The sequence below is a fragment of the Dermacentor variabilis genome, chromosome 11 (assembly GCF_050947875.1).
Source record: "Dermacentor variabilis isolate Ectoservices chromosome 11, ASM5094787v1, whole genome shotgun sequence".
NCBI classification, from domain to species: domain Eukaryota; kingdom Metazoa; phylum Arthropoda; class Arachnida; order Ixodida; family Ixodidae; genus Dermacentor; species Dermacentor variabilis.
Genome location: NC_134578.1, coordinates 86,869,490 through 86,882,438, shown reverse-complemented (window position 1 = coordinate 86,882,438; position 12,949 = coordinate 86,869,490). Strand labels below are relative to the sequence as shown.

At 47.4% G+C, this 12,949-nt stretch overlaps 1 protein-coding gene across 2 annotated transcripts in view; it reads right to left on the bottom strand.

The window, feature by feature from the left end:
* Positions 1–12,949, bottom strand: part of Aplip1 (JNK-interacting protein Aplip1) — a 62,873-nt gene that overhangs the window by 18,041 nt on the left and 31,883 nt on the right. For both annotated transcript variants that reach the window (XM_075674428.1, XM_075674429.1), the window contains 3 exons: positions 7,868–7,971; positions 7,544–7,648; positions 7,046–7,125 (listed from right to left, as the gene is read on the bottom strand). In XM_075674428.1, the coding sequence (XP_075530543.1) occupies positions 7,046–7,125; positions 7,544–7,648; positions 7,868–7,971 (289 nt within the window). The remainder of the gene's footprint in view (positions 1–7,045; positions 7,126–7,543; positions 7,649–7,867; positions 7,972–12,949) is intronic.

Sequence of the window (12,949 nt, the reverse complement as noted above, 5' to 3'; positions counted from 1 at the left end):
CGCCGTGCTAAAAACACTCTCACACATTGCGTAGCTATGTGGTATCACGATTAAATCCAGCATCACGTTAGCAACTCGGTGAAACATGTTTTCTATCAGTGTTTTAGAGCGCAGCTCTTTGGCGTCCGTTCCTGGGTTTCGCGTCGTCGTCGGCGTTGTCGTCGGCCTCGTAACCAGCTCCGCCCCCCTTTCATCCCCCCAGCGCTAGCAGCGACCGACTGATAGCGCTGGATGCCGCTGACGCCGCTAGAGAGTCAAGATAACGTGACTGCATAGAACACCGTCACCGCCATGCAGAAAGAGGAGGAAAGGGTCCCCCCCCCCTGTTCTTGTGTGGCGGATAGGGTGCTCTTCAGTTGCCGACGCGCCGGTTATTTCACGTAGGCCCCGGCACGTCGACGAATACGTGACCACCTTCCCACGGCTAGACCTGGTTCTTAGCGCTGCGAAAGCGAGGGTATCATATTGTTTGTGTCGGCATCGGCGGCGTTGTCCCTGAAACCAACTCCGCAGCTGGGGTTGACTCACTATCGGCGTCAGCGGCATCAGTCAGTCGCTGCTATCTCTTCCCTCCTCCCTTTATCGTGTTGTCCGCTTGCTGCGCGCGCTTCTGCCCCCATCGTTTGCCGCTGGGTGTACACGCCGCCCCCCTCCCCCCTCTTCCTGCAAGTCTCCGGTTGTCAAAGCGCCGGCTCGAACTTAATTCCTTTCTTCGCTCCTCCTCCAATGCAACCCCTGTGCGGTGGCAATCAGAGAGCCAGATCGGTGGCGGCGGATCTGTATATGTGCACCGCCCGAGCCGAAATTGCCGCTGCCGTTCGCCCTGTGCGGTGGAAATCAGAGAGCCAGATCGGTGGCGGCGGATCTGTATATGTGCACCGCCCGAGCCGAAATTGCCGCTGCCGTTCGCCACTGCGAAATTATCTGCCAGTTCTTTCTGAGCCATGAGCGAGACGACCGATGGAAGTCCTCCGTCTGCTGCTGCTGCTGCTGCTGCTAAACGAGCTGCCAGAGCAGAGGCTCAGCGCCGTCGCCGTCAGAATCCAGAGGTGCGTGCCGCCGAAGCAGAAGCTTACCTAGTGGAGTCTTTGTTAAAGGAATACGTGTGAAAAAAAAAAAAAAATTCTGTGATAGCGCATACATGTGTTGCTCGATTTCTTTGCCTCAATCTATAGAAAAGGTGAAACAGCTTATTTGCTGCGCTCAAATTTCGCATTAGGAAGTGACGTAATCGTCGGTAATTTTTTTCATTTTTCCAACCACAGACCGATGCACATCCCACCTTTCTTCATTCAGAATGTCCTCTGGAAGACAGCACACCTGCAGAAAGGCAAACTCAGCTTCCAGAGCATCTAAAGTGTCTTCAGGAGATTCATTGGAATCTCGAGGCAGCAGCTGAAGTAAACTCTGAATAAGGAAACGAAGACTCGAAAGCGATACCTGTGAAATAAGTTTCAAGTTGGCACCCTCCACTTTTTTTAGAGTTGCGTCCACGTCCATAACTCTTCGCCTCGTCACATTTCGGAAAAATTTCCCATAGAAGAGGCCCAACGGACTCCACACCTATGACACTGTCATCACAGTTCCGGAGAAAGTTCACTATGTTGCCTTGCTGCTCAGCGGTGCAAACATTGCTTTGATGCTTCGCCGTAGAAACATGCAGTTTGAAGTCGCCTTTGCTACTGTGAGGCACGCTGATGTCGCCTCCACACATTGTACAAAATGCAAAATGTTCTCTCAGAAGTGTAAGATTGCAAAAACTTCTGCAAATACCTTTTCTTGGGCTTTGATAGCACCATGGCATCAAGCACACAAGGTTTCTAACTTTACATGTTGCACCACACACACGGCCTAGCCAACACTAATCATACACACAAACAGCCGTAACAATGCAACATGGAGGAATGCATGCATGAAATGCAAGAGCTACATTGGCTCTGGCTCTGGTCGGCTTACTAGGCACCGTAGTCGGCTGCTCAGTCGATGATACCGATGGTGCTAGTGCAGTCGTTGTTGGTGATGCTGATGATTACGATGTGGCTGCAGATTCCGCGGTGCAGGTTTCGGAAAAACCATTATGGCTCGAAAAGAGACAACTTTTCGGGAGATATAAGTCCGTGATCGTACAATCGGAAAGTTCAGTAAAAAATCGGGAGTCTCCCGTGCGAATCCGGAGGGTTGGCAGGTATGGATCAGCATGTGGGAGCATTGATTCGACGCTTCTCCATACAGCTGGTTAACCAGCAAAGCTGAAACGCGCGGCCTTGGTGTTTATCACTGTGTTAGTCCTGACGGTTCATTAAACGATGGCTTGGTAGGCTGCCGGATCCTCAGAATGCAGTTGCTGCTTCTGCTCGGCTGCATGAGCCTGTTCTCATGCCTGGGCTGCAGCATCGGCACAGCATAGAAGAGCTTGTTCCCTGTTCTGCTTGTGGCATTGCTGATCGAAAGCTGCCTGCTCTTCAGAGGTACGTACTACACATGGCCAAACCATTTGGCCAACCTCAACTGTTCTCACATACTCTCAACCTGGGCACAACGCCTCAGTGTTGCGTTTCACTGCTTCAAAGAGTTTATTTTGTTTGCACGAGGAGCACCTGCATCTCGGCATCAGCCAACACTTTATTTTTTTCTGTGAGCTCAAGCTCCTTCAAAGAAGCAGTGGCACGCTTCCTTTCCCGTTCCTTCTTCAATGCATAGGTTCTTCCTGTTTTCGTCTTCCTTCTGCCGCGCATTCGCCCCACAGACCATTTGAAGCATCTTTTTGGTCCGTTGTACAGTCAATGTCCGATTTCTCGAACTCCCTAAGGGTAGCGAAAATGTCCGAAAAATAGGGCAGTTCGAAAAAGATGAATGCAGGTAATTTACTGCCCTTAAAGGACCCCTCACCAGGCCCCATAACAAATTTTGGTTATATGCTGGAAGTTGTTACATGTCCTCTATGGAGCATTCTGCTGCAAAAAAAAAAAAAAAAGAGAGAGAGAAACAAATCGGCTCTAGCTGAGACAGAAATATCTTAGTGCTGCGAACCCATGATTTCAGGAGGTTAGATCCACTGCCAAGCAAGACACTCTGTACACTCGCCTCGTCTAACCTCCGCAAGCGAAATTCCTTCCTTGCGTTCTCCCACACTGGACCTCGAGGATTGCCTGACACATACGACACAGGCCCTGCCTTCATATTTTTTTTCTCCTCGCTTTTTTTCCCTTTATTTTTGTGATGCTGCGCACTTGCACTGACGGCGTCGCGTGTGAGATGTTGCGATTGTCTCGTTTCACGCAGCGCACGATTTAGCGCACTGTGTACGAGAACACCTAACTAGCCATATAAGTCAGTGCTACATGAATACTGAGGCAGACACAAGAGGGTCACAGAGCATGATCCCGTGCTTTTGGTGTCTGCGTGGGCGACTGCACGATGTCGGAACAAGCAGATGAAACGGAAGTGCATCTCTCTTGCGGCGGTGCGAAGTAAAACAAAAACATGCAGGCATTCGGTTTGTGTGTTTCATTATTTCTCTGAGCTTTAATTCGTCTATTCAAGCAACATATTACACAAATAACAGATGTTGCCTTGACTAGTTCTTGAAGTCACGTGTCACGGTGAGCGACATCACAGTGCAAACACATGTACATAGGCGCACTAGCACGCATATGTCATCTTCCGGCTTGGAGCGTGGCGGCAATCAGAAGAAGGAAAAATGGCGTTCCGTTTGAAATTTCATGTCTTTCCATGGTGTGTAGCGATGCATATTTTGCAAACAGGCTTGTTATCACACAATGTATGCTCTGCGCTTGTCAGCTCAAAATGGCCAGACCTGGTGAGGGCCCTTTTGGACTCAAATCACCATAGGCACATGCAAAAAAGCTCTGAATGCCTGCCAGTATGCTTATGAGGCATATTGGTGCTCGTACTGTGACAGGAGATCGTGGGTGCACGCGTGTATAATTAAGGAATACATACCGTGTCCCGTGACAATTGCCCCTTTCCAGACTTGTTATGCATCACCGCGTAGCACTTCTAAGGCGAAGCTGACTTTCGGGAACCAGCATTATGCAACGCGTCGTACTTACGAGCTTTGAAGACAATTACGCGGATGACAATGACAGAGTTGATGATATTGCTGACAGTGGGGAATCGTTTGAATGAAAAACATGGTGTCGAACAGCAGGAAGCTTGGTAGCGAACATCGAAGCAGTTAGGCCTAGCGTTGCCACGGTAGTGGCTACTGCTGCTAGCGGATCTGTGTGCGAGAGCGCCGGTTCGAGGCAGCGAGGTAATCAAAATGGCGGCGGTGGTGGCTTTGATTATTGCGGTTTCGGACCTGCAGTCACAGCAAAAAGTCAGGAAAATCGGACGGCAAAGGGTTTTTGCGTCAGGAATTTCAGATGTTCTTATACACTGACTCTATGGAGTACCGTATTTACACGATTGTAAGTCGACTCGAATGTAAGTCGACCCCCCCATATCGCTTGACCGGAAAAAAAAAACCCCGAGGGCGCATTCGATAACGAAAATTTATTAGTAGCTGACATGGTCATTGGACTACTCGTCTTCACTAGTGCTGCCATTGTCATCGTTGCTGCGGTCCCACAGCGCGTCTTGGTCCAGCGAAATTTCAAATTTGGCAAACGACCGCACCAGGACATCTTGCAAAACAGCAGCCCACACCAAATGCACCCAACCACACGCAGCCGTCAGGGAAGCTCTTTTGACAGGTCCGGTTGGCGTAATTTCGCAGTCTTCTGCCGCCAGCCACTCATACTCACGGCGGAGCAGAACCTTAAAATTAAGGCGGAGGTCCGGGCTTATTTCATGACCACGTCGCACTTCACTGGCAGGGACCGATCATGCATTTCAGCGACGTACGCCGCAAGCTTAGCCTACAGCTTTGGAAAGCGTCCATACTTCGGCACGTGGGAAATTTCTCACTTGACGTCACACAGGTGAAAATTTCGCTTCGCTGCAGTCACCACTCTTGCACCACCCGTTTAGAAACATCGAAATTGCGGCCCGCTGCGCAGTGATTTGTTTCTTCGGCGTAAAGGATGGCAGCCCTCTTGAACGCTGCTGTGAACGAGTGCCGAAAGATTAGTGGGCTTCCAGCACTCATGACGACTGGGGAAGCGTAGAAGTAGCACGTAGCCGAAGTGGAGCGCGTCAAGAAGTTAGTCAAATTAATACCAATGCCTTTAAACAGAGAAAGAGAAACCCGCGAGCGGTGTCTGCTCTTCCATGAACTACCGATACTCCCTGCAAGCGCCGCCGTTCTGAGGGTGCCGCCGCAAATGGGAACAGCGGCGCTTTTATCAACTATCGACACCCCCCCATGAGTGTTGCATGCACTGTAAGACTCTCAAAAATGTCAAAAAACCCTTCCGAAAAGCGAACAAACACACGGGATAGCGAAAAGATACGGGTAGGGCCATAGAGCAAACATAAAATTGTAACTGCGTTGTAGCTCTCGTTGGTATGGCTTTTTTTGGCGGGGCCATGTTTTGGTTTCGATTGTAAGTCGACCCCCCAACTTCAGACTTTCAAATTTGAAAAAAGGGGTCGACTTACAATCGTGTAAATACGGTAGGTGATGGTGCCGCGAAGCTGTCCGAATTATCGGGCATCTGGAAAGCCGGTCGTTGACTCTACTGGAAACTCCTCCAGCTATGACGCGGTGTCGAAGTAGATTCTTCAAGATTTTTCTTTGTTACTCGAGCCAGCAATACTGCGACTTTCGTTCTCTTTCAAAAAGATTACACCGAATTTTCCCTGATATAAGCACAAATTCCCTGAGCTTTCCCCGAGTATTTCCAGACTATTCAAAATCCCTGAGAATTCCCGGTTTTCCCGGTTGGTAGACACCCTGGCTGTCACTCTCAAGTAAGCATGTTAAAGAAAAAACAACTTAATCCAGTTTCAACAGTAAGGAGTAGCGTTTATTTTGTTCAGAAAGAAAACAGAAGGGAGGGGTTAGTAAAACTCGGAGTGAATAAAATATCTTCGAAAAAGATGGTAAAACCTATCCCAAATCGAGTAGAACATTTTCAACCAAAAATAGAAAGGAGACGCATACAGAAACAAATACTTTCCAATACAAGCTATTTCTATCAACTGATAGCGAGCTTAATGGTATGAGGCCTGAACTTTGCCATAAGTGAGATTCTCTCTCAGCAGCTGGTAAGTAAACCTCAACTGTCCTGACATAGTCTCAGCCTGCGCAGACCACCTCAGTGTTGCACTGCACTGCTTTAAAAGTTCATTTTGGTTTGAATGAGGGACACTTGTATCTCAGCGTCAGTTAACACTGTGTTTTGAGCTCAAGCTCGTTCAAACAAGTGGCGGCACACTTCCTTTCCCGTTCATTTGTCAGTCAATGTGTCATTCCTTTCTGTTCTTGACCTCTTTCCCCCCGCGTTCGCCCCACAGACCATTTAAGGCATTCTCTTGGTCAGTTGTACAGTCAAAGTCCAATTTTTTGGGCTCCCTAGTGGCCAATGTCCTCTCTGGTTGTCACACACTGCATTCATAACTATTGCGGCGAAACCGTATTGGGATAAGCATCGCTACTGTTTCACATGTGGAGTATAGTGGTTTCGGAAGTCTACTGCATGCTTTTAATAGGGAATAACCCAAACGCACTAATGCTCCATGCTGCAGGTGGTGCAATGGAAGCGTTGGCATCTCGTGCTGCAAGGATTTGTGCAACGCTTCGCATTACATATGCATTGACAGCTGAGTCTGCCAAATTTTTTGTCACTTCGAATTGTACGTTTTCCCAGTTGGTTTTTTCTTGCATTCTTTTACAATACGTATGGATGCGGCTCTACTGTATTTGTAAATTGCAATATAGCTCAGACGTTAAAGCGAACCCTCAGAAAAGTGTTGGTCCCACATTCAGTCCCTGGACCAGAACACATTTTTCTTCAAATGCGAAGTTTGCCGTCTGAGAAAAGCTCTATAGGTTTCCTAGGTAGCTTCACGCTACCCTAAAGAAAAGGACAATTTCGCCTTCCTCACAGTAAATGTGAGAACACAATAAATGACTCACTTGTGATCCTTTGGGTGGTATCCACAGAAGGTGACATTCTTGAGATTGAAAAAGTAGTCATGGGTTGGCACATGGTTTGGCTGTTTGGAAGAGAAGGACATCTTATTGCAGTTCAGTGCAGTTATGAGCAATTTCTCTTCCATCTATCTACAAAGAGTTACAAACAGCCTTCATTCAGCATCGGCAGCACGTACAGTCATGACAAAAGGTATCAAGGAGGAGAGGGCAGAGCCATGAAAAGCATGACACTCCAACCTAAAAACGAATAAATGTGTCCACTCAATAAATGAACTACGTCCTGCACACTTCTTCTTGCGGCGTTTCTCGCACTGTGTTTCAGTATATCAACATGTGCCAACAACTTTAAGTTCAGACGGTACTGTATTAAAGTCAAGTTTCAAAGCAGATTCCGGTGGACAGACATTGAGAGGGACAAGTTTGCAACCACATTTAAAGGCCTTTTATGCTCGAATGGAGAAACATGAGTAGATGGCTTACAGCTGGTCGCCCACGGTCCACCATCCGAAGGCCGAGATCGGTGACTTCGAGGACACACGGATGCGAACCGTGCACGCCGACTTCGGAAGCACTGGCCTTGGCAACCTGTTTTTGAGACACCGGATAAATGCTAGCTACTGGTGCTGAACGAATTGTTTGATTTAATTTCAAGAATTTCTTTGGGCGGTGGACATATAAATCAAATGCTGCCTACAAAACACATGCGCACGCATTGATGGCAAATCAAGACCACCCGAAGGCACAAGGCAAACGTCAGAACTCAAATGAAGTTGCATTTATAAAAAAACTCCCTGCCCTATTCACCTTTCGAATCGCCTGGCAGAAGACTTCACTGCCCTTGTGGCAGGACACTTCGACTGAGCCCAGGAAGTCCAGTAGGTAGCGCTCCTTCCTGATTTGCTGGCCCTCTGCAAGGCGAAAGCATTGAAACGGGTGTCGCTACAGTTGATCCCCAAGGAGTGTCGCTAGAAAATCAGAGTGTTGCGAGTGTAGAGAATGTATCCAAGCACATCACTAAATGTCACTAATGGCTTCTCAGATGTCCCTGGTATGTGGCTACACAAGTCGCTGCATGGTGTGCAAATGACCTAGCCAGTTTTTGGATTCACTCATCCCAGTCAAAACTCTTTGGCACTGAAACTTTTATGCAGTTGAACAGTCGGCCTTAGTGATGCATTTAAGCACTTGAACAAGGTGCCCAACTCCTCTGACATGGGCACACGAAAACCATGGCCTCCGAGATCAGTTCTTTCAGAGGCCCTGCAAGAACCTTAGCACTTGCTCCCAGCAGCACTGCAGCACTCTGACTGTATGCTATGAAAACAGAGTAGAATATGTTGTTGGGCTAGCTGGTTTAAGTCTAGGAGGTGCATATCAGTGCGACATGGAAATAAAGAGTAGGTAGGAGGGAGTAAGAAAGAACAAAAAAAATTATGGGGTTTTACATGCCAAAACCACTTTCTGATTAAGAGGCACGCCGTAGTGGAGGACTCCGGAAATTTCGACCACGTGGGGTTCTTTAACGTGCACCTAAATCTAAGCACACGGGTGTTTTCGCATTTCGCCCCCATCGAAATGCGGCCGCCGTGGCCGGGATTCGATCCCGCGACCTCATGCAGTAAGAAAGAACAGAAATTGCTCTTGGCAAAACACGAATACTTGCTCAGTACTTCACAATACGTTGCAGATACACAAGCATGCCAAGACACAGCCCCTGCCACTCCTACATTTGCTTTTTTGTTGTTTTCATTCTACATGCCACAGGGTCAGGTTGCTTGTTGCAGCTGGAAGTTTCTCAGGGCTGTTAGACAAGACCTATAGGCTGCTGCTACACCAAGCAGCTTAGTAGATGTTGCATTTACAACAGCACCTATTCATAGCACCTACAACAAAAACGTTAACACTGAGACACAGTAGAACTTTGCATTATACTTTTGTTTTGGAAATTGCACTTTTACTTATACAAAGGCAGTACAGTTGAATCTTGTTAATTCGAATGCACTTAATTCAAACATTCGTTTTACTCGAACTGACGCTGTGGTCCCGTAGAATTATGCATATTCCAATGGGCAAGAACGCCCAGTAATTCGAACGTGCAAGAACTTGTGATGGTTAATTCAAACATAGTGCGCTCCAACAATGCTCTCAGCAACACGCCAAGCCATGTGGCAGCCCCTCTGACCAGCATTCCTCTTAAGCAGCCGTGGAGGAAGAGCTTAGGAGCGACTCCTCAATGCTGCGTGTGAAGAAAAAAAAATGTGGCGGAAATTTGGCATGACGGGTTAGTGACTGAAATTTCGGACGAAAAAAAACGTCCGCCTTCCGATTTTCCAGTCTTTTTGCCATGACCGCAGGTTTGAAACAGCATTATTTGAAGCCATCACCACCCCCACTTTGATTATCGTGCCACCTCGAGATGGCACTCTCGCACGCAGATCTGCTGGCAGTCGTAGCCACACCACGGCAACGCTAAGCCTAGACACTTCTATGTTTACTACCAAACTTCTTGCTGTTTGGTGCCATGTTTTTCATTTAAGTAATTCGCCGCTGTTAGCAATGGCACCGACTCCACCATTGTAATTCTCATCAATGGCTTCGAAGTACAGAAAGCATGGCGCGTTGCATAATGCTGGTTCTCAAAAGTCAACTTCACTTCAATACAGCAGTCTTACGCAGTGAAGCATACCAAAAGTACGAAGGGCAAACTGTCACAGGACTGTTATACTTATTTTGATTTGTAAAATACCTTACAAGGCCCCTACATGGGGCATTGAGTAAGGGGGGCATATAATCAAATAAGCACATGCAATCTCGTAACAACATGAAGGTAGAGAAAACACAACACCAGCCGAGTGCACAGCCTAAAAATTAGAGCAACATTAGCTACATACAGCTGTGTATGAGTGCAATAAAAAGGAACTCGATAAGTTTATAACAAGCATATTACAGTGCAAGGAAAAAGTAGGAAAAATAAAACCAAAGTGTGAGTATGATAGCAATGGTTAACAAGGGTTAATCGAGTTGAGTGAGTGCCTGAATTTTTCACGGCCAGTTTCCGCAACTACGTTATCGGGGAGTCTGTTCCAGAGATGAATGACATGTGGAATTGCAGACGAGTTAAAGTCTTCAGTTTTACCATAGATGCGTATGAAGCTAAGGTGATTGTGTAATCTGCGACATGTACAATGACGTTTCTAGACGAAGGGAGCATTTGTTAGTGTGGTAGGCGTACTTATGAAACAATCTCAAGAGGGCTATGTCGCGACAATTACCGTACTTGCATAATGATCGCACTTTTTCTGTAAAAAATAATTTATGCAAATTCAAGGATACGATCATTATGCGTGTTAAATTTTTCGAAAAAAATTTTTAGCACCGAAGACGCAAAAGGGCAAGTTTCGGGTCGGAATTCTTACGATGGCTATGGTAAACATAGCCAAACCTAAAAGTTGAGTAAGGCTCACCTTTGTAATAAACGCACACATTACGTAAGCACTACATGAACTACACATTGCCCTTTTATTTTTCTAATTTAATAAAGGGCGCCTCACTTTATGTGGAGTCTAAATCTTCACAGCCATCGATGTAAGCTTCAATTTCAGAACCGGCAGTGTCGTCGCTGGGGGCACCTTCGCAGTCCCATAGTAAGTAGTCTTCTATCCTATCCAGTGCATTGGATATGCCGGTCTTCTTAAAACTCTTCGCCACTACCTCGCAAGAGATATCGCTCCACGCTTCGACAATCCAGGAGCAAGGCACCTCCACGGATGGTCTTCCGATTTTGACGCTCGGCATCAAATCATGTTTCCCTACCGCCATCCACTCTGCGTACAGTTTTCGACATTGACCTTGAATGCTTTGTTCAGTGACACGTCAAGAGGCTGCAGCAGTGACATCAGACCCCCAGGGATGACTCCAATGTTCGTGCGTAGCTCCTTAAGCACAGCTTGAACGCCGTCCACAATATGGCCTGAGAAACTGTCCAACACAAGAAGCGAAGGAAGCAGAAGCGCTCCTGGTCTTCGTCCCCAAACAGTCTTAATCCAATAGACCAGGAGTTCCGCTGTCATCCACCCTTTAACTTGAGCGTGGATGTGGATGCCACGGGGAAAGTTTCCCTTCGGAATAGTCTTCCATTTCAGGATGACGTATGGTGGAAGCCTCTGCCCGTCTGCCGTCACTGCAAGCATTACAGTGCATCGCAGCTTCTCAGCACCAGGTGTCTTCACGAGGACACTCTGGGCACACATCTTGTTGACTGTCGTGTTTAAGAGCATGTCGAAGGTCAACGGAGTTTGGTCGGCATTCTCTATTTGCGACAAGAGGAACCCATTCTTCTCGTGGATCTTCATGACGAAGTGATGGAAGTCTACCACCTTTTCTTCATACTCGGATGGGAGCCGCTGGCACGATGACGTACACTGCCTAAGTGAAAGTCCATTTCGTCGCATGAAGCGAGTCATCCAACCGGAGCTAGGGCGAAAGTCTTTTGCAACGATTCCCAGCTTCCTGGCAACTGCACGCGCCTGTATCTGTGTCATTTCCAATGATAATGCACAACCATTGTTGCACAGATCCTTCACATCTTTAAGGACCGCCTCCTCAACGTGAGGGAACTTGCCGGTTTTGGGTCCACGGAAAACCTGGCGTGTCCTATCAGTATCCATCAGCTCCTCATGCTGTTTTTTCCCAGCAGCGTATTCTGATTTCATCGACGTCAAAATGCCTGCCGGCAGCACAGTTGCCATGCTCCAGCCCGTAGTCAACAGCCTTACCCTTAAACACGGCCGTAAAACTCGCATACCGTCCCATGCTGAAACGGTGCCAACACAGACAAGCAATCAATCAATCAAAGCAACTTAATTTCACAACTTTACAAGGCAAAAAAGGTGGCCAAAGAAAAAGCTGCTACACTGCAGCTTGACTGGGCTCCAGCCACCCATTAGCAATGGAGACGAAACACATTTAGCAATACCAAACCTTCCTAAAAAGCACTGTTTCAGACATACAATGAATCCATGATTACATTACAATCACACACACCTCTCTAAGGACATGTAGGAAGAATGAAATAGGAAGGCTATGTACTCATAATATACATACATAATACAATGGCTAGACACAACAAAACAAAAGTATATATATATTTTTTTTATTGCGTGAATAAACTTCTTATGTCTTTCTTCGGTAATGTTGTGATGTCAATATATACAGTCGACTCCCGATAATTCGAAGCCGCTTAATTGGAATTTTCGGTTAATTAGAAGTGAAGTGCTGGTCCCGTCAGTTTTGCATGTAATCCTATAGGAGAAATCGCTCGATAATTTGAAGTCCTCATCCAGTAATATTGTTTAATTGGAAGTTAATTTTCAGCCAGGATCCTAGAGGTGACCATCATTCTTTGGTAGAATGTGCAATTTTTCAAGTGTTGCAACAGTTCTGTGCTCCGCGTTGGTGTCATCGCAACCGCAGCCGCTCGCAACGCCATCCTTCTTGGAGCGGCGCAATTATTCATTGCTATGGCTGCCGTGGCCTTCGCGATCAACTCCGGCGGGAGGCGAAGCGGCTCCCGCTGGAGGCCACGCTCGGCTGCCGCGCGTGGCTGGAGCTGATCGCGGAGGCCACGCGGGTGCCATAGGTGCACGCAGCGCTGCATACTGGCAGTGGCGAGATTGTGCGAGATTAGTCTTGCAGCGTGCGCAGCGTATGTCGAGGCGTGTGTTGGTCGAGCGCCTTTGTGCGGGAAGCTCGTAGGCTAGGTTGTTCCACAGGTGATTCACAATTGACTGTACCTAGTCGCGCAGTTTATAGCCATGGCAAACCGTGGCTCTTATCGCACGCTCGACCTGGCAACGAAAGTCGAGGTTTTGAAGGAAGTTGAGAAGG